The sequence below is a fragment of the Ixodes scapularis genome, unplaced genomic scaffold (genome assembly GCF_016920785.2).
Source record: "Ixodes scapularis isolate PalLabHiFi unplaced genomic scaffold, ASM1692078v2 PGA_scaffold3__209_contigs__length_174095766, whole genome shotgun sequence".
In the NCBI taxonomy this organism is placed as follows: Eukaryota; Metazoa; Arthropoda; class Arachnida; order Ixodida; family Ixodidae; genus Ixodes; species Ixodes scapularis.
The window spans coordinates 49,557,093-49,583,004 of NW_024609868.1; the positions used below are offsets into that span (position 1 = coordinate 49,557,093).

Here is a 25,912-nt window from a genome sequence, read left to right on the forward strand (position 1 = left end):
AAAATATACTTTATTAAATGTGTACGTTCTTTTAAAGTAACTTTTTTGATAATACAGTTGATGCCCATAACTCTGTTTTACCCCGGTGCATTAAAAATATTGGCTCCTTTAGTTTACCCTAAACAAAAGGTTATAAAACGTTTCGACTTCGACCACGTCCTTTGGCGTAAAATGCACAATTAAAGGTTTTTAGTATTTTTATATGGTTTATGCCAGTGTTTCTCAAACTTTGCTACCCTTCAACTCATCGAAAATATAAAATTTCGCGTCTTGGGGTGATACCTTCTCCTCTAACTTTTGTGGCATAAAAAAAAAGAGAGAAAAGATTAAATGAATGAATGCCTCATACAAGAAGGGACAAATATATCGTACTTACTGCTTCGCAGATTTCCTGCAATAGGCCAGATTCGTCTTTACTTTGCGATGTCATGTGATCCTTCCACTTCTTTGCGATCTGTTGAAAATTATTCAGTATTATATCAGGTAATGGTGGTACGGGTAATATTATCAGGCTTGGCGGATATTATATGGAAAGATAATCTTCACGATCAATAAATGAATTACCTCAAATATGTTAATTTTATTTTTTAATGAAAGGTTCGATGGTCAATGTAATTTAACATTCGCCTAAAATTAAATATCTGTCGCGAGTTGAAAACTTAAACTGAAATAAAGGCAAAGGCGTTCTTGAAAAGATCCCGCCGACTCGATGTCAAAAGTGGTCTGCTTATCTTTTATCGTTAGGTTTATCTGCATATCTGTGGCACTACTTCAAAATATATAAGCACCAAACCAGACTCTCGGCTCGACTCTTTTTTCGCGTCAGCGTTCGGCCGCTGCATTCTAGATTTCGGCGATTTCGCTTTAAGTTCCCTAGGAATGGAAAAATGCCTTTAAATTTCACAGTGCTAAATTGACCACTTAAATGCAACTCTGATAAAACTTTCATCCTGCTACGTGTATGCGCCATTATTTCAGGCCTAATTTACCGGATGTTTGAAGTATGATGCAAACGCAGAAACACTTAATGTTCACCCTTTCCAGGAACAAAAAAAAAAACAAAAAAACAACGAAAAACAGTACATAATCGCCGTCTATAGCTCCGTGCTCAGGCACAAAACTTAAAAAATAAAAATAGCTGAAAACTTTTTTTATGAACATGAACATGACCAGTTACAACATAGTAACTTCGAAGTAAATTATTCTTGGATAACACAACAATATATTCGATAAGCACGTTCTGGAGGCATCTTCATACTGCTTTGTCATAATTTGATTTTCCTTTATGTGTAATAGAATGGTTTTGATTTCTGCATTTGTGTGGAAGCCTAAACCTGCTCACGGCAACCAAAACCTAGCAAGTGCTCCAACCAAATACTGCTACTTAAAACCCTAATTACGTGGTGTGGATATTTCTGGGAACCACATCTGGAACGCCGTGCAGAGATCACCGTCCTCATTGCTTTTTTTCCGGTGCCAATGAACGACTCTTGTGCGGCGTCCACACGAAGAACAGACCGATGTCACGAGCCAGTTTGACTACCCCATCGCTGCCGCGAAGCATGATGTAATTTGAGTTTTTCTGCACGTGCGGGTACCTCACTGGAGCTCTGCGCGTGTGGAGCACGAGATGGCACGTGACCTCTCGTGCACTGCCGTCTGCCTTCTGTGAACTTGTTATAGCAGCGCAACACATGCGCCGTACCAGGCACGTAGCCAGGATTTTGTTTTGGGGGGAGGTGGGAAGGGCACCCATGAGAAAATGCTCTATGAGGGGGAGGGGGAGCGGAGGTCCCAGCAGAATGGAAGATTTCGGGGGGGGAAAGGGCGGGCCCCAGTTCCCCCCCCCCCGCCCCCCCCCCCCCCCCCCCCCACTCTCTGGCTACGTGCCTGCGCCAAACGATTAGTGAGATCAGTTTATTGCGGATTAAAATTGGTTTGTACACCTCTTCAGCACTTATCACAGGCGAAAAGTACAGAGTCACTGGACTATGGACGCATGCTCGCAGTATTATATTCAGTAGATGAATACTGCTGCATACGCTCAAAAAGGGTTCGTCCGTCCAGTAGATAAAGATGACCGCGCACAGAAGGCGATTGTGGATATGACTGCGAGAGCACTGCTTTCCGCTCAGTCGCCGACTTATGTGAGTGAAAAGGGAACATTCACGGGCAGGCTACTTCTAATGTTTCATTATTATCGTTGTGATAAAAGGATTTGAGATGTCGGTTACGTAGATACCAATCTATATGTATGAGCGTGGTCTAAGACTCTAAGCTCGCATTGCTGTATCCTCTCCTCTGTCGACTCAATTTTAAGGTTCGTCCTTTATGGCTACAACTTGTCGGTGCAAACATCTGATATCTTGGCTGGGAGCAGTTTGATGACAGGTCAAATTATCTGTGGCAAGGAGATAACCGAGCTCACTGGGGTACATGGCGAATCACCTTAAAAATCCCAGTCCATACTTAGTTTCGGCTGAAGTCCAGACAAAACCGACGGTTTGAGGTGATGGAACAACCAAGCGGCGTCAAAAACGCAAGTCACTGGGCCTTTTAGGGGCGAAGCTATTTAGGGTCTAGCCTTGTCCGTCCGGCGTCCGTGCTCACATCGATCTTGATGGTGCTCGTGCTCGTGAGCTCACGAGCACGTGAGCACGTGCTCACGTGCTCGTGTAAAGCAAAATAAAAAATTCTGAAAAAAAAATGTTTGCGCAGTCGAGAGGATTCGAACCTGTGCGGGGAGACCCCAATGGATTTCTAGTCCATCGCCTTCACCACTCGGCCACGACTGCGGGACGAATAGGGAGCTCTGAGATGTGGTAGTAACTTAAGAGCTGGGGATGTCATGGATGAAACGTTGCATGTAGCCGCTGAACGTCTATACAGGAGAGGGCGCTGCGGTCAAATGCTTATATAATCGCTTTAAACTTTGCATGCATTGGCTCAATGTTTATAGACGAGAGGGTGCTGCGGTCGAATGCTCAAATGCGTATATAACCACGTTCCATACCACACTTTCTCTTTCTGACATGGATGGAAACGAACGAAAGGCTCGGCATGCTGCGGCTCAGCGTCTACGCAGACAAGCATCACCAGAGCTTCGCCCCAATCAACATCATTCACCACGTGGAGATGCGGTCAATTTTGTTTATGGTTAGTTCAGCGAAGATAGAACACGTACAGAAACACGACGAACACCATGATGGTGCGCTTTTGGCACTGCCTGATTGGTCGCGTCAGCTAGTAGTGTCGGCTGCGCCTGGACGTAAGGTGAAACGAAGTAGAGTAATATATCTGACATGTATTAATGTCTGCGTAGCTAGAGATCTATAGTGACTCATTTGCACGGTGCGCATAGAAGAGATGAAAGATAAGCGCGTGAAGGGGGGACCAGCCAAGGAGCTCGAGAGACTGAACGACCGGCATGACATACCAGCTTTCGGTGACCGCAGCAACCGTTCATGGATTCCGCACATGTAATGTATGTATTGTAAAATATTGTATATATGGAGTATTAACAGGACGCCATATTTGCGGGTGCTCTTTTGAAGCGCATGCTCAGAGCGAGCTCACATTAATAAGCTGCTAAGACCGGCAATCCTGACGGTGCGGAATGCGCGTGGGAGAACTCTGGAAGCTCGCCGTCAGCACGCGCTCAGCAGTCACGCACACGGATATGGCCACCAGTGAATACTCCCTATAGTGCATTAAAGAGTCACGTACCGCGAATCCCACAGATCTCTCACTTCCCGCACGTTCCATTTTATGGTGCTTTTTTCACATACAATGCCGAGTAAATTCATGCCGTATATTTAGGTTAGTTCATGTCATGGAATTCCTTACGAGATATAACTAATACCCTCTTCCAAAAATGTACCCGTCCAACCGACCGTTCATGCATAACCCCACAGCAGGACATAAATGCAAGCACAAGCGGTCTGCACATTTGGTTTCGAGTAATAAAAGGGCATTGTGCCCGCTTGTAACAGCTTACGACGAGATAACACACGGACAGACTTACTTCGTGTACCAGGCTGCCCTGGAACATTTCCGATGTGTATATAACTAAAGTTTTTGCAGCATTTATGATAAAAAACTCTGTCTATGAAAAATAGTCGCTTATAACATTGGTAGGATTATTTCCAGCCAGGGATGGACAGTATTTCAAATAATTAAAGTATTTGAAATAACGTATTTCAAATACTTTGTGTATTTTGCCTTTGTATTTAATTACAAATTGGGTAATGTATTTGACGTGTGCATTTAAATACTAAAACGTAGGTATTTCAAATACAATTGTAATTGAATACAATTTTGTGGGCGAAAATACATCTTGTTTTTATGCCTGTGGTTGCAAGATATAGTCTCCATCCTTTATTCGGCCATATGGCTTTTTTCTTTTTCTCCTCCGGCTTTATCTTAAAGGCACTGTCCAGAGCAGGAAGAAAACTACGTTCCGCACCGAATGCAGTGTCTCTCAATCAAGCACAAGCGTTTAGTGACTTTGTGATTACGGTGCTAGTCCAGGGCAAGAATAGTGACGAAATCGACGTTCACAGGCAGGCTGGCTAAATAAGTGCCTGTGACAACTTGTGATGCTTTCCAGCCTGATTTCCATCCATATTTTTGCCTGGAACATTCTAAATGCGCGGGTCGTCCAGATTTTCGTAACTGGTGCGAGTTGCAACAATAAAACATTCTCTAGCTAGTGCTGCACGTCTTGGGCGTCTCGGTTCTTTGTTGGTCTATACCAATCTGTAATCGACAAAAAAAGCTGCTTGAAGCTCTGTATTTTTTCCACCTATTACGTCCAAGCTGATTACATTTTTTTTGTGTGATTATATTTCTATTACGTTACAAGAGCCTCGCACACTAACTCCCGAGTGTGCGATGCAAAATTAAAATGAGATACCCAGAAACCCGTTGCAGGTGCCCTGAAGTTGCCGACGCAAATTTTGAGGAATGTATTTAGAAAAGTATTTGGAGGAGACCAAATACATTTGGTTGTATTTGTAACTTGTATTTAAATGCTTTTTTGAAAATGTAATTAGATTTGTAATTAAATACATTTTTGACGAAGTATTTCGTATTTGTATTTCGATACATATTTGCATGTATTTTGCCCATGCCTGTTTCCAGCACACGATGAAATAATGATGCGTACAAAATGAGCAAACATATACGCCCATCGGAAGCGTTCCAAGGTCACCCGAGGGAGTACAGGTGTAGGCCATGGTGTGTTTTCTCGTCGTGAGCAATAACAAGCGGGCACACAAATGTGTGAACCGGCCTTCGCAATGACAACTTGAGCAAAACGATGTAGACAAGCACTTACTCATAATTAAGCCACTACTCTATTCACATCTTCCACCCGGAAATCAAACCCAGAACTCCCTCGATCCGCACCCTATTGGCCAATCCCTGTGCCAGCTAAGCGATTTGTTTAAGTTATTGCCAGATTGTTTTCAGTGTTCAAGAGAACCACGTAGGTAACCATTCACACTGCACACCAGCCTAGGTACGACGGACGCCGAGTGCTTAATAAATTCTTATCATGGCTAGCCTGTCAAGAACAGGCAAGATTTATTGGTCACCCCCTAGTACGTGTCCTACTACATATTTTACTGCCTTACTTCACTCTAGACTCTGCGTAGTGCGTGGTAGTGTAACAGATTAGAGTTGCAGAGTACAATATGTCCCTCTTCACTCAAAACGACTCTTTAATGTCTTTCAAATAAATCTAAACGATCACACCTTACGTTCTAAAATAATGCCTTCCATGCGTTAAACGAGTTTGTAGATTTAAGTAACTGGCAGTTGTCTTTATTATACTTACTTCTTCCGGGAGATTTTTCAACGTACACTGCAGCGATGGTAATGCAAAATCCGATCCATTCTTCTTTAGCTCTTAGGGCAACACAAAACAACAAAAAAAAATGTAGAAAATGCTTCTATTTTGCTATTTAAACATTCAAGCATCTGGTATTTTCTATATACGTACACACCAAATGCTAACTTTCTTTCGAACGCATTTGCAATCATCAAAAATAAATTCCTGAAAAAAAAAAAATGTCGTGCTGATAATTAGAGAGAGCAAGCGCTAATTTTTGTTTACATTTAAGAAACATACTTCATAGGCGGTGATTCTTTTATATTTTAGCAATTGAGTCAATTTAATTCGTTCACGCTGTTACACCCCCCCCCCCCCCCCCCGTATAAAAAAATAAGAAAAAGGAAGAAAAAGAGCATTGGTGTACACTATTTGCTCTCTAAGCACTGTGGATTGGCGCATGCAGTCTCAGTGTAACTCTGTTTTTTACATGCAAGCATACATATCTGTTATTCGAAACCTAATCTCATCGTGCCTCTTGACGGGAACCGCGTACGCCACTACTGAGCAAGATAGGAACACAAATGACGAACTGTAGAGCTAAAATATATTTAAAACTAAACAAAAAAAAAAAAACAAGGGAAACCGCAACAGTTTGGGCACCATTCTAATCAAGGCCTGCCAGCTCCAACCGAAGAAGAAAAAAGAAAGAAGAGGAAAAGGTTCGAACAAGACACACACAAATCAAAAAGATAGCGACGTCTAGTACAGCCTGGTCACGTTGGCCGCCTCAATGGCGGAAGGTCATGCCACCTGTCACAGTCACAGGCCTTGCGTCAAGCCGCACCCGCCGTACTGAAAACTGGAGAGAACACCAGTCATTAAAGATGGTCAGCCAGACTGGTATCTTCCAGGAATGTCAGGATCAGCGCGAATGTTTTCGTAGTGATGCCCCTGGTACCTGGCAGAAAAAGCAGGTGCGAAAGGCTCTGCCTTGCTGCGCCTGTTTGACAAAGTTCAAGGTGGAGTCTAGAACGCTGAGCGTCGAAGATTGGGCAGTCACGAAGGAGATGTTCGCTATCCTCGGGAACTTGGCATGTCTGACAGTGCCCGTGCCACAGGGGCAACTCAAATTCCATTTAGAATGAATGACATTTGAACGATCGGCCAATCAGCGCGCGTCGCTCCGGGCGTGGCGTATTCCACGCGTGACAGATCGCGAGCCGATTCGTCGATCACACGGATGTCATTCGTTGTAAATGGCAGTCGAGTTGCCCGTGTGGCACGGATGTAAGATGTCCACGCATTCGACGTGGTAAAGCCAAGAGGCCATAGAAAGCTGAGCGAGTTCGAAGTTGGTGAAGAAGGGCTGCTTCTGGGCGACTTAGTTTGGCTGGAACCTGTGTTTGTGGGGTTCCTCCGGCTATGCCTGGGTTCGGGTGTCTTTTTTTGCGTCTCACGTGCAATGAGAAGCCTGGCCTCATTGATATTCGGTACGTGGAAAGTTCTGTTGGTGAGTTCATGAGCCTGAGCTGCGATTTGGTAGGCCCTTTCATTGCCGTCGATTAGATGGCAGCCACTGGACTGCTATAGTCCAGCCTTTCTTTTCTAAGGGCTAGACTTTAAAAGCAACAATGCGGGCCAACGGAGGTGCGACTTCCAGCTTGCTGAGAATTCGTAGTGCCGCTCTGGAATCTGTGAGAAAAACCTCCCTTTTTTGGGGCTCACAAGGTCGTGTAGGTATCGAGAACAAGTTCGAGTGCTTTTAGTTCTGCGATGGTGGATGGATGTGTAGAAGCTGCGGCGATCGGACTTCATAATGGCGAGTTTAGGGATAATTACCGCTGCTGTTGAGGATTTCTTTTGGTGGCAGACTGAGCCATCGGTGAAAACGCTTGTCCAACTATCGAAAAAGCTGTCGAGGCGTTTCCCGCGAGATTACGGGAAACCACATCGAAAACAGATTTTTTGCTGCGTAGAGATTTATTACTATATATTGAGAGGCACAGTTGTATAATGGGGTGGTTGGAGAGGGTCGCCATCCATTGTACTGCCACGCTCCTTAAAGTCTGCGTAGACTTTTCTGAGTTGGAAATTGGGATGACTATAGAAGTGTTGCAACAGGTTGACGGTAGACCTTGTGAGGGTCTGCCGGGCGAGATGCCGTTGTGCCTGACAGAATGCTGGATTGGCGATTGTGTTTTGTCTAGCTTCGACTAAAGTAGGACATTCGGTGCGGACGGTTGAAGACCGAGGCAGGTTCCGAGGGCTTTCCTTTGAATGATCTCCATCTTCGTTACCTGAGCGCATAAGCGTGACCTGAGCGCGCTTCGTACGAGCACAAGTGGGAGCGCATAAAGTAACCAGGATTTAATCAGCCCCTTAAAACAGTTGCAGAGCCATCGATTGCAAGGTCCTCAGCGTGTATCCTCGAATCCTTCGAATTACGTAGAGGTGCAGGGTGCACCGAGATATTGTTTGTTTCACGACTGGACGCCAGGAAGGGCAATCACCTACATGCAGTCCAATGTACATGTGGTTGCGCAGCCTGGTTAGGAAGTACCGTTTACAGAGTACGTGAAAGAGCTGGCCTTAAAGCTACGTGGATGGTGAGCAAAAGCCGTGGTTTTAGATTGCGAGACAGTTAAGCCAACCCTAATGAAAAAATTCGGTAAAATCTTCCGGTGACATCCGGTGAAAACTGGTCAAGTTGCACCCGTTTTTATTCGAAACCAGCCTAGTTTACCAGTCTTTTGCTGAAAGATTTGCCGGCAGCTACTCTCGGCTACCAGATTTCGTTGGGATTTCACCTGCTGTCACTTGTTTCCCCGTTTACCAAACTTCACTGAAAGCCGACGCGAGGGGAAAGGAACGACTAAAGCCGAGACGAGCCGGGGACTGGGTCTATAATTATGGTGCCTAGAACGCAAGAAGGAAGAGTCACTCCTTACCCTCTCTCCCTCCCGCTGGGTGCGTGGAGAAAGTGTGAAAAGGACATTTAGCTGTTTCTTTTGAAGAAAACCGTTTTTTTTTTTTTTTGTCAACGAGCGCAAACTGGGCAACGAACGGACGTTCTCAGTGTCGGCTTCCCGTTGCATGTGTGCGGCCTGTATCTACCAGAGCAGCAGGGTGTGCGGACAAAAAAAAGAAGATATTTCAGTGCCCTGTTGCTTATGCCCTTTCGTCCGTCCGGCTTCAGAAGCATCTAGCGAGCAAACAAGACGCCGGAGTAGCCGCTGTGACGGCATCAGGGACGACACCGTGACTGTGCTTAGGATTTCTCAACAGCGGCAGATGTTGGTTGCGCATTCGTGGTTTTCGCTAAACGTGCTACTGACAGTGTGTTTTATGTCAACATTCTGCTCTTCTCTCCATTTTGAACAGGTTGGAGTATAGCCTGATGTGCTTCTCTACAGTTGACGCACTGTGGATTTGCATTTGATGCTGCTCTTGCTGTTAGTTTTAGGATGCGGCTCTGCACAACGAGAGCATGCAGAAGCATGCGACTGCACAGTGCATGCGACTGCACAGTGTCCGAAACCAACACAGTTGTGACACTGATATGGATGGGGCTTGAATTCCGTCACTTTGTGTCGTACTCGTCCTACACTGTTAGAAAAACTCCTGTCAAAATATGGGACACATACATGCTAACCTTGTTGCCACAACATGTACTGTATTACCGGACTACAGAACATGTTCCATACTTCTTTAGTACGGGACATGTTGTTGCTGTATGGGCAGCCACAACAAGTTCCATACACCATCATCACGGAACAAGTACTGTATGCTACAGGAAATGTACCATCGTGGCACACAGCAGCACATGTTCTGTTGCAAGCCATGCCAGAACATGTACCATTTTTACGAAGTACATTACATGTTCCAATGCGTCCAAAACGACACAGGTTACAGTTCTTGTACGTACGGAAAAAGTTCAGTCTCGTTTGTGATAGTACTCGCCCCATTTTATGTTACTGCCGCTATTCATGAGTACATCCGGGCTTTGTATGTCACATGCCAAGCTCCTCCTTGAAAAAGTTGATATGCGACATGCAAAACAGGGATGTCCTGGCAGTTTGCAGGCGCAACTTGATGCACGTCTTTGCAACATAAAATTACCTGCAATGCGCAAATGTTCCCCAAACTTGTATGTATGGAAAATTTGAACTGTCGTATCTAATGCGAGCACTATCCTGAAAACAGAACAATGAATCTGTGACATATATACTCAATAGAACAGCCAGGAATGCCATGAGAAAGTGTTCACATGCTACATCAAGTTTAGAGAGCATTGTACACGTAGTGACGGGGATAAAGGCAGATAAACATTTGTAAAAAAATCGTTATCAAACTAAGTTCACACTTGGTCCTTTTGGTTCCAACCCATAGCAACGAACCCACTGCAAAGAAGACTGAACAGTTTGCTGCTTCAAAAATATTTACTTTTATTTTTCTTTTAAATGACTAGAGCAGATACACAATAAAAAAAAACACAGTTCATGCCGCAAATATTTTGGGGGGCAGCTCAGCCATAAAAAAAAATATCAAAGTGAGCAGTCTCCTAAAAAAATGTGACCAAAAATTATGCTGACATGCTACATCTCGAAAAGAACCATCTTGGCCTATACAACAAATTGTAATATTAACAATAAAAAAGAAAGATTAATCTAAACAAGCACTGAAGTTTCTTTTCACTTCTTTTGGAACTTCGAGAACTCTTGGAGGGCTCCCTGCGCCTTCAGATGCACCAGAGCAACTTTTCTTGACGACTACCGGGACCCCTCCTGCGGGTTCGTTGCCACAAGTCGCCTGAAAAAAAAAAGATAACATAAATAATGGGTGGGATTTCTTAGAGGAGGAAGTATAACAGAAGCTAAGGCATTGTCTATCGGTTAGTAATTCAATCTGGACAAATTCTAAACCTCGTCTTTAGTATACTTTCAAGCCGAGACACGCCCTTAATTTGGAAAGTCCGTGCACACACCATGAGCCTCCAAGTCTGATCCTTGCATCAAGACGAATTGTAATTGTACACACAAAAAAAAAAAAAAACGATTCAGCTTACTGGCATCAGTTCTCAATAATAACTGGACACATCTCGGATCTTGTGTCAGCACACAACGCTAAAACATTCTACAACCCGAGACGGAGGCTACAAAGAAGGACGAACACATCCGTCTCAATTGAAACGTATGTCTTCGGAGCCTCCATCTCGGTTTGTAGAATGTCATATTAACCAGCTCGCCTGTCTAGTAAAGTTGTGCCCAACGATACTTCGGTTAAAAAGAGAAATTCACAGTACCAGTAAATGCAATATTACAAAAAAAACTTGCCTGAAGTGCTTAAGCAGAATATCCTGGTTAGTATTAGAGGGAGGTTATCATTTGAGCCCGTTCTCGTTTCGCCCTTCTCACTTGGCCCTTCTCAAAACAACCATTCTCAAAAAGATCTTCTCTCTTGGACCTGGCGTATTTGGTCCTTTCCCGTTTCGTCCTCGTTTGAGTCCGTTCTCGTTTCGCCCTTTTCACCTGGCCCTTTTCAAAACAGCCATTCTCAGAAATATCTCGCTTCGACCCGTCGCACTTGACTCGTTCTAAACGAAAATCGTTTTTTTGGGGGGGTTATATTAATAAGTACATTGATATATTTTGTGCGTGCGTGTGTGTGTGTGCCACGCTACAGGCATACTCTCTCTGCCAAGGATTTTAGCAGTGCGTCGAGATCGTCGTGAAAAGCTACTAGCTGACAATAAAACAGACCAAGTATTAGTCGCATCCAGATCATATTCCGAAATGTCACGTTTTTTGGGGTCTCTCGACCTGGGACAATGCCACCACTTCTATATTGCAGTGTTTCTCATTGGGGTCCGCGAAGCCATGTCTCATCAGTCAAGCACGGCAATATTAGTTGTCTTTCTTGACGTCGTTCAGAAACGTTCCAATGTTTGGGTGAGTACTCTCGTGCGTGTGTCAATGAGATAAGTCTACTTCACACTAGCAATTAGTTATATCCATTTATTAAATCATTATCATGATAGCCTATACCTTTCTATTCCCCTCACCCCGAGCGGGGTCCTCCATCGTCTCCGCCTTTCTACAAGGGGTCCGCGAAACATCAATGGTTGAGAACCACTGCTAATATGTATGCTATTTCTGTTCAAACAAAGTTTCCGAATTAAATGTTCATCGCTTTTTTTTTTTTTTCGTTTGCTTCGAGAAAGAGAAGGACGCGTCATTGTACGATTCTCAGTGCGCACCTCTACACATAACGTATACCTAATGGTATGTTGGGGGCCCAAGCAAGGTAAGACTCATCAACAAAGCCGCGAAGGCATAACAACGTTAGAAGCATGCCGAAGTAATGCCATTCGGTCGTAGGGCGAACGGGCAAAATGAGAATGGGCCCAGTTGCGAAAAACACGATTCGGATCTTATGAGAAGGTTCAAACGAGAAGGACCAAATTAGAATAGGGCGAAATGTGCAAGGTTCAAATGCGAATGGGACGTTTTGAGATACACCCACTATTAGAATGCTGAACATTCATGTCTTTTGGTTCATATTACTTATTCTAACTGATAAGCATAGCCCGGTCACAGGTATATTCCTGTGCCCCTGCAGAACAAGGGCTCATGTATTTGAAGCCGATCGATACTAAGGCGGATTAAAATATAAGTTGCATGCTCCGTAGGATGCACAAGTTCTAGTATTGGTTCTATATGACAATGTATCTGAATACCAGATTCATACTGATTCTTTCATTATATTGCAACATAATAATATGATTTCCAGAGAAACGGTCCTCCCATGCAGGTCACGCAGTTACTGCAGCACATCCAATTAATGTGAGCAACGAATATTTTCAAGCGAATTGTGAATAAGGGTGTCTAGAAAGCAGCACGTTAACATCAGGCCGTTGCCTTTCTTAGTTCGAAGTTTCAACAAAAACATGGTACAAGATGTTCCAGGTTGCTGTTGAACGTGCCAAACAAACACAAATGCTAACGCTAATATGCTGCTCTACAAAACATATTTCTTTCCGAATTGCTGCCGAAAGTTAGACACTTTGTTTAATGTAATTGACAATGCCTCAGCGAAAGTGTGACCAAGCTGAATGAAACCCTTAATATCTACATGGGAATACTGCAATACGTTTGAGGAATCGTTATGCGTCTGCTACACCGAGCGTTTTTTTTTTTTTTTTTTCTTACAGTTTTGTTTAAAAAAAAAAAGCCATGAAAGCTACACTTAGCTGATTTGTGCGAGTGAGTTATACGCCCAGGGGGCATTTGGGGGTGGTTAATCTTCGCGATAAGTCGGCTAATTAATTAAAATTTGTTAATTAACTTTTTAATTACTGAAAATAGTCATATGGTTCCAATTAGAAACTTGCTGAGCGTCGTCCAAAACCCCTGAATCAGTAATTTTTAGAGAGACTTTGAGCGCGTGAAAAGAGCAACAGTGCGCTGAAGTTACTACTCGTGGAGCAAGTACAAGGCTGGGGCTAAATAAGAGACAGAAAAATCGCACAGGCGCCTTACCGCGACAGCTAGCTTTGTATGTGCTCCACGAGTTGTAACTTAAATGCACTACTACGCTTCTCACGCGCTGAAAGTCTTTCTAAAAATGACTGATTTAGTGGTTTTCGATAACGCTCAGCAAGTTTCTAATTGGAACCATATGTCTATTTTCACTAATTAAAAAGTTATTTAACAAATTTTAATTAATTAGCCGACTAATCGCAAAGATTAGCCACCCACATAATGTCCCCATTGGCGTATAACTCACTCGCAGAAACCGAATAAGTGTAGCTTTCATGGCTTTCTTTAAACAAATCTGTAAAAATAAAAAAAACGCCCTGTATATGTACAGTACTCACCAAAGGAACACGCTACTGTATTACCTCTGGAGATTACATCAATCCATGACGTAGCGCACAAAATTGTTGCATTAAGCAACATGTTACAGTTGTCGTTCGGACACCGACAAGTTAGCACTTTTATGAGGTAATGAACAGTTGGTGTGTTCCTATAAGTTTCGGAAACATTGCACATTGCCAAATGAAAACAGAATTTGAACTTTTTTGACTTCTACCATATTATATAATGTAAACGAAATATGTTTCGAGGGCTCAATATTTCCCGATTGAGGTCAAAGTTGAAGTTTTGGAATAATTTGCGGGTTCTAATTTTCACGATGCGGTGGGATCTCAATATAGATCCCACCGCGATGCGGTGGGATCTATATTGATGGATCTATCACGATGCGGTGGGATCTCAATATGTTGACATTTTACCAGAATTGTTCGCGGGACCTTTTTTTTTCAAATTGTAGGCGATTTGCAAAAATTAGGTTCTTGCGAAAAATAAGTCGATTACAGTCTTCGAAATTTCTAATTTTGAGCCAAATTGGCTTTGCCGGAAATACGTTGAAGAGCACACCATCATTCAAAAGTATGCCAAACTGCTTAGGATGTTGGCAAGGACACGATAACAAATTAGCTACATAATTTATTGCTAACGGCCTATTATGTCATTAACGCTGTCAAAAAGTATTTAGCAGTTATTGCTGCTTCCCAGACAAAAAAATCGCCTATTTATTTCTTCATGAAATGCAATATCCACTAGACAATTCTACCACCTGAACGAATTAGAACTTTCCATACGATACATTTTTCCAAAGCAAATTCACAGCGCACATTTTCATAACTGAAAGGCACATCTATAGTTACCTCTAAACGAACTACAACGCTGCTAGCAGCTCAGCAGGTTACTTTAGGTATGTGGCGTACATCAGCTCCATGGCAGAGAGGAAGCTGACTCCTTCGAAGCACCTGGTGCCATCCAGTGGCAGTCAAAGATGCTTCTGCGTGAAAAAAAGTCGATTTTTTTAGTCATAAAGGAACGCTGAACCAAACGTTTATGATTTTAACTGTCTTTGAGAGCATTAATACCTAGGACTTCGGGAGTTATATTGTTTTCAAACATGGCACACCTTTTCAGTTTTTATCTGGGGAGGAGATTCTCAGTTTCTTCCGGTTAACATATACGTATATCCATGAGTTTTATCGCTTTATTCCGGTGATATATACAGTATTTTCCTTTAATTCACAAGGAGAAATCGCACTCCGTTGAGGTGAATGAACTTGATAAGCGATGAAAACAAGTCAAATCCCATCCTCAAAAAAAAAAAAAAAAAGTTAACTTGACATTCAAAACCCAATTACAATTCACGAGCATGCTCCTGAATGTGCGAGGCTGCATGCATAATGGGTGACTCTGGTCGCATATTCACGAGAAAGCTCGTGAATTGCGAGGTTGGTTAGGTCATGATGGGGCGAAAATATTTGTTTGAGGGGCTCTGCAGTATTTTTATTGGTAGAGCCAAGCTCTGCCATAGTGAACATCAACGCGCGTCGTGCGTACAGCCACTTCTAGTTGAGCTGCTCGACGTCGTGCATGTAGCATTACTCTACATAAAAAGGGTGTCCTCAGGCCATAAGCGGGAGTTCACTCTGAGCATGCGCAGCGTTCAGAGAGCTCCGATGTGGCGTCCAGTGAATACCACCTATTACAATAAAGGTTTCAACTCGACCGGGGTAATTTCGAAGTAAATTCGTTTATCAGAAGCTCAAGTTATTTAGGAAGTATCAGTCCGGAAAGAATGGCATTAATTTAGTACGCAAAACGGCCGGAGCATCCGCGGCACGCGCACGAGTATTACCACGACGATGATTGATTACTGGCTCAGCGCGGATAAGTTTACTGGGCGACTCAAAATATCGCACGATATTGCGTTACTATTCCTAAGATGCAAAAGCCTGCGCTATTTCTCTGCATCAAGCAGGTGCCACCCTTATTTCACCGCATATTTAGCAAGCTGCCAAGATCGCTCACACGGTCGAGTAGCAGAGGAACGCAGTGCTCCATTATGCTTTCAGACGCATTTAAAAAAAGAAAGTTAAAAACAAGCTCCGTTTCTCAAACGCTGTATTGAGAATATATTACGCTTTCGACCTTATGAAAATACTTCGTTCCTTAAAACATAACCGATTAATGTTCACGCCTTCTAATCCAATCTTCCCTCATCCTCCAATTGCCCCATCCCCCTCCCCGATCAAGCGCTAAACTTTGAACCATGTGAGGTTGAACTTGGCGGCGAAACAAGTTTAATTCGACGCGCTGAAGCACGCATGTTGACAGCTGCTTGGCATAATAATGCGGGAGTACTGCGAAAACTGTGCCCTCCTAGTGCCCAACTACTAAGTAGGAATAATGAATGCTTGGAGTTGGGCTAGTTGGTTTGACATTGATGGTATGCTGCGCTGCGTAGTTACGCGGAAAAAAACTGGAGAAATGAAGTTAATGCAGAAGGACAGAAAAAAATATGCATGAATTGGCGCAGACTAACAACTGTTTAATTTCTTTCCTTTTTTTTTCTCCCCCGGCCCGTATTTCCAAAATTGCGGCTAAGAAAACGAATGGTTGATGTCTCGAATTTGTTGGCTTCTGAACTTGATGGTGTTTGCCTGGGGCCTGATCTTTGATATACGAACTGGATGGTGTGTTTTTGTAGCGTTTACCTGGGGCCTGATGCTTGCTCCGACAAGTTAGGTATCTTATTGAGTAGATCTATTTCTTCTTGTCGCAAAGCTAGTGATGGCTCACTGACGCACGCTCCGTGTCTACCCGAGGCCATGTGAAAAGCCTCGATTATTTCACGCTTTGTTCTGTCCTTTGATCTGGCCAAGATGGAAGTAGTGTCAAGGAGAGCTTTGCAGTTGCATTTTGAACAATGCGCTGCAAGGTTGCCAGGTGTTTGCAGTTGTCCGCATGCATGGTTGTGCTCCCTTAGTCTCTCGTTAAGGCATCTTCCAGTCTGCCCGACGTAGGATCTTCCACACGACAGTGGTATTTTGTATACCACACCTTCGACACATTCAACAAATTTACTCCTGTGTTTCACTTGACACAGTGCCTTGCTGTTAGTCTCGTCCACTTCATTGTTGACCTTCCTGCATAATCCTTTGAGCCTGAAAGGGGCAGATAGTGACACTCTGACTTCGTACCTTGCGGCGATGTTTTTTATCCTGTGTGAAAAATTTTGTATATATGGCAGTATTACCATTGGTCTTTTGTCCAAGATCTTCTCCTTGGTTTTGCACTTTCCTGTGAGTGTGGAAATACATTTTTCTGCGACAGCTACCAGTATGGGTTCAGGATAATCGCTTGCGTGTAGTCTGCTTGTTTGCCTCTGGAAACTTTCTGAGACTTTGTGGTGACACGATTTTTGAATTGCTCGCCACATGCATCCTGAGGCAACACTCCTCTTTACTAACTTTGTGTGTCCAGAGTCATACGGCAGAATTCGTTTTTTTCCTCTAGTTTTGTACATCCAGCATGTCTGTCTGTAATCAAAAGTCATGTGGATGTCCAAGAACTGAAGGCTGCTTTTCTCAGGTAACTCAAAAGTAAAATCCAGTCCTCTGTGCGCTTCTCGAAACTTCTCCATGATCTTTGAACGTACCTTGTCTGTTAGTTTGTGTATTGGAAAACACACCAAAAAATCGTCTACATATCTAAAGCACTTGCTGACTCCATTTTTCTGGAAAAACCCCTGTAGTTCTCTATTTCCTTTTGCCATGTACAGGTGGTACTGCCATATATACACAATTTTTCACACAGGATAAAAAACATCGCCGCAAGGTACGAAGTCAGAGTGTCACTATCTGCCCCTTTCGGGCTCAAAGGATTATGCAGGAAGGTCAACAATGAAGTGGACGAGACTAACAGCAAGGAACTGTATCAAGTGAAACACAGGAGCAAATTTGTTGAATGTGTCGAATGTGTGGTATACAAAATACCACTGTCGTGTGGAAGATCCTACGTCGGGCAGACTGGGAGATGCCTTAACGAGAGACTACGGGAGCACAACCATGCATGCGGACTAGAGCACTGCACGGGCTCGGGCCGGCCCGAAAGCCCGGGCCCGGCCCGGCCCGCGGGCCGGGCTCGGGCCGGGTAGCACGTATTTTTTAGGGCCCGGGCCGGACTCGGGCTTGAAAAAAAAATTTTCCGGGCCGCGTCGGCCCGGGCCGGCCCGGGCCGTGCCAGGTCAGTCGTGTGCCGTAAATTTTAAATTGTTAACAACAATAGAGGAGTATCTACACGGCCAGAAAGACTACTCGGTCTGAGCTTTGTGACTTATGGAGAGCGCGCGAGAAAGAATTCCCGAAAATGTCCATTCCAAACGCATCCTGTGCATTCCTGCTACAAGTGCTAGCAGCGAACGGAACTTCAGCGCGGCGGGCTACATTATGCAAGCAAGAGGGACCTGCCTGAAGAGAGAGTCCATGGACAATTTATTGTTTCTCCACAAAAATATGTAGGCAGGAAATTTCTCTTAAGCGAATTGAATAGAACAACGAAAAGTACAATATCTCTTCAATAATTTCATAAATAAAAAATTCCCCACTTGCGTCTCAACGATTGTCGGTGTGCCATGAGTTCAAAGACTGTCGCAAATGATGCGCATATTTCACCCATACTCTCCACAATACATATTCTAAGTCGACATATTTATGGTATAAAAAACTCGGTCCCAGTTTTTCGACTCGGGCCGGGCTCGGGCTCATATTTGAGAATGCTATCGGGCTCGGGCCGAGCCCGGGCCGTGTCTCTACCGGGCCGGGTCGGGCCGGGCCTAGAAATAAAATATTCTGTCGGGCTCGGGCCGGGCCCGGGCCGTGTCTCTACCGGGCCGGGTCGGGCCGGGCTTAGAAATTCCGGCCCGTGCAGTGCTCTAATGCGGACAACTGCAAGCACCTGGCAACCTTGCAGCGCATTGTTCAAAATGCAACTGCAAAGCTCTCCTTGACACTACTTCCATCTTGGCCAGATCAAAGGACAGAACAAAGCGTGAAATAATCGAGGCTTTTCACATGGCCTCGGGTAGACACGGAGCGTGCGTCAGTGAGCCACCACTAGCTTTGCGACAAGAAGAAATAGATCTGCTCAATAAGATACCAAATTTGTCGGAGCAAACATCAGGCCCCAGGTAAACGCTACAAAAACACACCATCCAGTTCGTATATCAAAGAGGCAGCTACAGCAAACACCATCAAGTTCAGAAGCCAACAAATTCAAGACATCAACCATTCGTTTTCTTAGCCGCAATTTTGGAAATACGGGCCGGGGGAGAAAAAAAAAAGAAAGAAATTAAACAGTTGTTAGTCTGCGCCAATTCATGCATGTTTTTGTCTGTCCTTCTGCATTAACTTCATTTCTCCAGTTTTTTTCCGCGTAACTACGCAGCGCAGCATACCATCAATACTAAGTAGGGTCGGGCAGTATGCCGCCCCGAATCAGGAACTATAAAAGGCCTAGCTTTATGCAGCTGGGAAGACGAGACGCTACACGCTGGGCATCCCGAACTTGGAATATACGACACACTTAGAGATAGTAAAATAACACTGCGGTAGGAACAACTTAACGTATACGTACCTTGGAAAACAAAGCCGTCTACGCACCGCTGAACGCCTCTGACGAAGCGATAACAACGTCGAACTCGCCTTCCGAACGGGCAGAGCACTCCGCGGCTCGCGGGCCCACGCCGGCCGGCAGCGGCTTGCGCACGCGCGGGTGAGAGATGTCTTCTTGCGCGCGGCGTAACACGGCTCACGGGCACTGTACTTCCGCGGTCTGATAGAGTTCCATAAAAATTGCTGGATATCCGGCACTTTTGGGCGCGTTCAATTCGCTTATACCAGTTGAACCGACTATAAACTGTAGTCTTGTAAGGCTTTTTTTTATTTATACGGATAAGCTCATACTTATTGCCTAAATAGCACATTTCAATGCATATGGTACAGTTCCCGTTTTTGAAAGCAAACAGCACATTGTATGCATTTCCAGAAAACGGGACATGTTCTATTCGGTTTTTCCACGTAGATTGATGGAATTTTCTAACAGTGTAGCAGCATGAAACTTGGCAATGGTGAACTGTTGAATGTTAGCTTTACGACACCTGCCACCTCAAGACGACGTCCAATCGCAGGTTTTCTGAAATTGGAGGATCTGACGGTCCGGCATCAACAATTTTGATGGCACCAATCGATGTGGGACCCTCGAGGAATAGGTAGGCCCTGACAGCGACACAATAAAGTTCAGGACATCTCAGCAGCATCCTTGTTGTTTGGCCGTTGCGCACGTCAACGGCGACGACGTTGAGGCTCTTGTTGGGACGGACCAGAGCCATATATTAGGAGAGCTTGGCCAGTCTATGATATCGCCGCCGTAGCGCCCCCCTCTCGAGTGAGCCAATCAGCCCACGGCGCAGAGCAAGAGATGTGAGCGCATGTGCGTGAACTCCCGGCTGCTCTCAGCTGAGCGACAAGACGCCATTTTCATTCATTCGCCCGATAGGATCGATATCCAAATTTCGGTTCTCTCCTTTTATTTGTCAGGCTCTGGCAAGAAAATAATATAGGGTTATTCCTCGGTGGCTTAGAAAGTTAAAGAATCAAGTTTCTCCACGTTTGAACGAAAACTTGTATTGAGGCGAAGAAGAAATAAGCCCGTGGCAGAAGGCGCATATCCTCAACAATGCTGTGCGCCGACATGTTCCGTCAAAAGGGCGGTCGTTTCCTCTTTGCTCCATTCTTCCTCTCTCGCTCCTTCGGCGCTCTCCTCACTTTTCTTCACTTCTCTCCTCACCAGCGCCTTCGTCGCCGCCACCCACTGGCCGGACTCTCCAATTATACGGCTCTGGGCGGATCTGACGGATACACTCTGGACAAAGCTTCCCTAGGGCGTTGGAAAGCCTAGCTTTTGGTCAGGTTTCGTAGCGGCAAAGATTACTGTGAGTCCTTCACAGACGTTTGGCTGTTTGCGAATGGTTCTCGAACTCGAGAGCAGAGTCGGACAGTGATTTGTGTGAGCGCTTACGTGATCCTGACTTGTTCCACTCTTCATTGTCGGTGTTGCATTCTTCCATATTTTCGACCTCGCTCTCAGATAAGTTCGCCACTGACTCGGATGTCCAGAATGTGGGCGCAGTGTCATGAGCATCGTGTGTTAAGTCGTTTAGCATGCTGTGTCGTCCAGGAGTTGATGTGGACTATCGATACTAGGTTCGTGACGCTGGCGGCGGCGATTTCAAAGCTTTGCTGCTGAAATTCAAACGTGGATCCAGGTATCTCGGTTGGTGTGTGCAAAATACCACCCTTACGAGCGGCTTTCCCGCGACTGCTGGAGCGTCGCCGGTAGTTTCGAAGCTTCTTATGGTTGGTCTTTGAAGGTCACAGCTGGTAATAGGCGACTAAAAGGGCTGCCGAATTGACGGAACGAAAATTTTACGTCCTCTATCTCAGGCACTTCTTTCTTTCCAATCACAAATGAAAAAAAAAATGAAAGACGTTTACAATAGATCCTTCCCGAAATTCAATGCCATCTAGTGGCTGAAATGGTAGTTTAACTTTTGCCGTACTAATGGCGGCAATGAACCTGTAGCCAGCAGTATTTTATCGTGCACCGTCACTTTCGCAAGTCAACGGCAAACGAAAATATGCTCTTCACTGTATACTATTGTTTCTCGATCATCTCTTTTAGTGTCGACGGCCACAAAGATGCAACCAGTCAGAATGAAGCCCTAACCCAGATAGACGCCTTGATAAAATTCTATATATGAAGGGGCTTTGAAGTCGATTATGTGCTACTAACAGATTGACCGGGCCCAAGTTATAGAAATGAACGCTTACGCAGCTTTTTCATTCAATTCCTGCCTTGCAACGTGCTAATGTCACGAATGTATAGGCCCCACTTCAGCTTAGTAGTGTCTTCAACTTGTTCCGTCATCAGTAAACAGAAGGCCGCCATTAGCACGGAACATATGCCATTTTTCAGATGATGATGATGGTAATGAAAGTGGCCAGACTGACTTTCGGAAAGGGTTTATTCCCTGTAATGCAGAATTAGAGCGCAGCTCTTGAGGACGAGGAGGGCAGGGTACAGGGGGGAGGGTATGTCCCTGCCCCCCCCCTCCGTACCCTTCCTCCTCCTCTACAGGTCCCCTCCCATTTAGAGAGAAATTCTCGCTAAATTAAGCGTAAATTTCCAAGCTAAATTTAGCAGAAAATTTAGCGAAAATTCCCCCGCTAAATTGAGCAGAGAACTTTTCCCGCTTAATTTAGCGGAGAAATTTAGCGAAAAATTTCCCTCCAAATTGAGCGGGAAAACCGAATTGGTGTTGAGGTTGCGTGACGCCGATTTCCCCACTAAATTTAGCCGAAAACTTTCAGCTACATTTTCTCGCTAAATTTAACGTGACGTCACGTGACGTGACACGTGACGTCGCGTATGACGAACGACACTCGTTTGTGACGTTCGTGGAGGCGGGAAATATTTTTGGCTAAATTTAGCAAAAATATTTCCCGAGAAATTTACCGAAACGATTTTCCGCCAAAATTAGCCGGAAAATTTTACCCTCATGATGTCACACGTGACGTCACGTGTGACATCGTTATGGGAAATCTTCCATAAGGGAACACGCAGTTACGACGACGCCGACGCCGCTCAACCCGGAAAGGGGCGCCTAAGAGCTGCGCTCTAAAACCAAGTATACAAGTATTGTTAGCTACCGCAGTACAATGTTGTATCATGATAATGTCTCGCTCGTTTACATTCAGTCGCCCGTACAATACGCACACATGATATTTCAATCTTAAAGGGCACATGCAAAGAAAAAAAACATTTTTTAAACATTAGGGTTGGGAAAAGAAAATCATAAAACACATTTACAACGAAAAAAGAAAGATTTTTTTATATTTATATTTGCGGTGCTATACAAATTTGTAGTTGGCACCCGCGGGCGCCGCGGAAAAGTGGCCGCTATTTGTCACGTGGAGCTTGCGCTCTTTCGGAAGCTTCCTATGATCTCTAAAAGCTACTTATTCATCTTTGTTTCAAGTGAAACAAAAAAACGAAGATTAATAAGTCACTTTTAGAACCTAAACGAAGCTCCTAAAAAAGTGCAAGCAGACGTGATCGACCTGTGCGCCGGTCAGATGACGGCGGCGACCGGTCAGATGACGTCGGCGAGCCCCGGAGCAGTCGAACCTGCACGGCGATGGCGGCGGCGGCGGCGTCGAGAAACGCTTTGCATCGGCGGAGCACCACGCTCAGCGTGCGGCGGCGGCATGACTTTGAGGCAGCAACGGCGCTGCGCGAAGGAGCACGGGTCTACCACATGACCGGCGGCGGCTCCCGCGGGCGCCAACTAGAAACTCGTTTAGCGCCGAAAATATAGCTCTAATTTTTTTTTCTCTTCGTTGTAAATATGTTTTATAACATTTTCTAGACACCTAGGCTGTTTAAAAAACAATTACTTTTCTTCTTTGCATGTATCCTTTAAGACAAAGAAATAGTCACTGTAACGTTCAAAAATTGTGTTGCGTGAGAAGCTCTTCAATCTCGTTGATTTCTAACGTAGGGCATTTGCCATAGTCATGCGGTCACTTGACCTATTCTAGCTTTATACATCTAATAAAAACTAAACGGCAACAATCGTTTACCCCAGCCATTATGAAGTTTGATTGAGCTCAACTTTACCACATATTTCGGGATCGGTTGACGGTGGTGTAGGCGTTGACGCTACTGTATTTTTCTGCACTGCTTGCTTCACTTTGGTTACTGCTGCCTTCGGGGATGCTTGCTTCTTCGGGCCTGTAGATGGCTTCAGGTTTGCTGGTCCATTCGACGTTTGAGCGTCACCAGAAACCAGCAAAACAGAAAACAAAAAGTACGCTAGCACCCACTTGATCTCCATAACCAACAGTAAAAACTCCAAGTCGTAGATTCTCTGCGGCCAAGTAAACGTATGGCCGACCTTTAAAAAGACAGCTAAAGTGTACGTATACATGTGCCCTTTGACGTCGTTCTTTACACATTCGATTGAGTGCCCCCAAAAAACAAATTTATAAAATGCAGAAAACGAAAACAAGCTGTTCGGATTTTAAAAGGCAGGCGTTCCGCTATACGATGGCTTTTGAAAAGGCAACCGAAGGTCAGAAGAAAGGTCATAATTATACGAAGAAAGGCCAGTCTTATGGAATCTTTGTCGAGTGCGTCGTATAGCTCCGCGCCAGTATTTTTTACTCCGGCACTTCACGGTTGTTTAAAAAAGAAAAAAAAGAAACAATAAGAAGAGGTTATTTCGTTAGTGATTCACGCTTTATTACAAAATATTAGCAATTTGGTATTCCTGATCACCATCGATTGCTATGAATGCTTGAATTGAAATTCGGATGAAAAACATTACATTTGCGTAGGGCATGTTTGCCAATATGTTCCTCGTTTTTCGTAAACGATACATTAAAAATGCCTTTTTAAATGCGAATGCATTAACTGTCTCATGGAGCAAGCTGACGTCATCAGTCTGAAGCGCGAAAACGGCTCTTTATTTCCGCCGCGATCCCAACAGGAGCGATTCGCCTTCGGTTCCATTGGCTGGCGCGCGTCGACGGGGCTCCCATTGGCTGCTGTGCCATGGCCTCCGAGATCCTGAAGCGCGCGCGCGCTAGTACGCAGCAGACGACAAAGGGAGCCGACGAGCGGCTTGCATGCTTTCGCATTCAGAACTTATAAAAAATGCTTAAGTGTACCTGAAGCTTTTTTTTTTCTATGCGGTTTTGGATGCAGGTTCATCTTTCAGAATTCAGCGGGTATAACATACAGCACGAACACGTGTTTTACCCTTGACTCTACTTTTGTATCGTCATATTACGTCCGACCGGACCCGACGCTACATGACTCGATGGAGCCAATCGAGAAGCGCCCAAAAGGGCCTCGTCACGGCGCTCGTTGTTTTTGTGCGTTTGCAATCCGCGGCTGAGCCAATCACGCCAAAAAAAGTAATTGCAGGACCAAGGCGCATTTAGTGCGCGTGATTGGTTCAGCCGTTCATGACAAAGGCACAAAGACGACGAGCCCCATTGACGAGGCACTTTTGACACAGCTCGATTGGCTCCATCAGGTCGTATAGTACACTCGAAGAAACCTCAAGCGTCTGCTCTTCCGTCCAAGGTATTTGGAAGAGCCAATCACTGCAATCTACAGAGAGGGCTCAGTCAATGACGTGGCTGACAATATAAATGTTTAAACCTAACTCAAAACAGTCTGCCCTGGGCCCTGAGCGTGACGTTTCACCATGCTCAGTGCTGCGGTGCAGTTCGTTGCGACTGCAGTTAAAGGACTCGTTCCCGTTCCCGGTCATAATTTTGTTGGGTGGTGCATTTAGCCTGTGTAAATACATGGCGGGGATCTGAGTACACTGGGATATTACGAGACCACGTTACCCAAAAAAGTTACGAAATACCGTTACTTGTTATTCGCTCGGAAAGTAACTAAATGCGTTACTCGGTACCTATTCTCAAAAGGAACGCGTTACATTACCTCAAATGTAGCGAGTTACCCTTCTCGTTACTTCGACGACCCACAACTGCTTTTGTTTCACAGTTTTTTGTTTTCTTTTCGGTAGTCGTCGCACTGTGCAACAATTTCAGTGCTTTGCTTAAATAATTTGGGAGCTGGTGTCTCAACCTCTCTAAAGTAAGGAACCAAAAACCGCTTTTGCCTGTATGTCTTAGTTCTTATTTTAAATATAGACAAAGGTTGAGGTTTTCGGAACCTTTCAACTTCTTCACCATCTTCCGAGTCACGTGCACTGTGACGTCCGGTGAAGCTCTCTCTCTAGATCCATCAGTGAGTAGCGGGAAGTCATCCGCTCGCGGCTGCGTGACCATGTGCTGGCGCAGCGCGAACAATTTGGTGAAAGGAGGAAAGTCTCATCCGGGTCCGGCCATCTCCCTCCGGCTCTGCCCCGGAGCCCCTCCGACGTCTTGCGGCTGTTCGCAGTAGCAGAGATAGCTCACGGTTTTGTGGACCTAGGATAGATGGCGCCACTAAAACTCCGTATAATAAAAGTTTTGTCGATGATACCAGGTTTTTGACGCATTTATGTTTATAGATTTATAGAAAGGTACTTTTTATCGAGCACGTATTAGCACAAGTTGCTAGCTTTCTA

The 25,912-nt window shown here is 44.7% G+C and overlaps 1 protein-coding gene across 1 annotated transcript in view; it reads right to left on the reverse strand.

The window, feature by feature from the left end:
• Nucleotides 1-23,685, reverse strand: part of LOC115316443 — a 31,311-nt gene extending 7,626 nt beyond the window's left edge. The window contains exons 1-3 of the mRNA XM_029975814.3: nucleotides 23,440-23,685; nucleotides 5,840-5,910; nucleotides 377-454 (exon numbers count right to left, since the gene is read on the reverse strand). Of these exons, the coding sequence (XP_029831674.2) occupies nucleotides 377-454; nucleotides 5,840-5,910; nucleotides 23,440-23,656 (366 nt within the window). The 5' untranslated portion in view covers nucleotides 23,657-23,685. The remainder of the gene's footprint in view (nucleotides 1-376; nucleotides 455-5,839; nucleotides 5,911-23,439) is intronic.
• Between the last annotated feature and the right edge of the window lie 2,227 nt (nucleotides 23,686-25,912).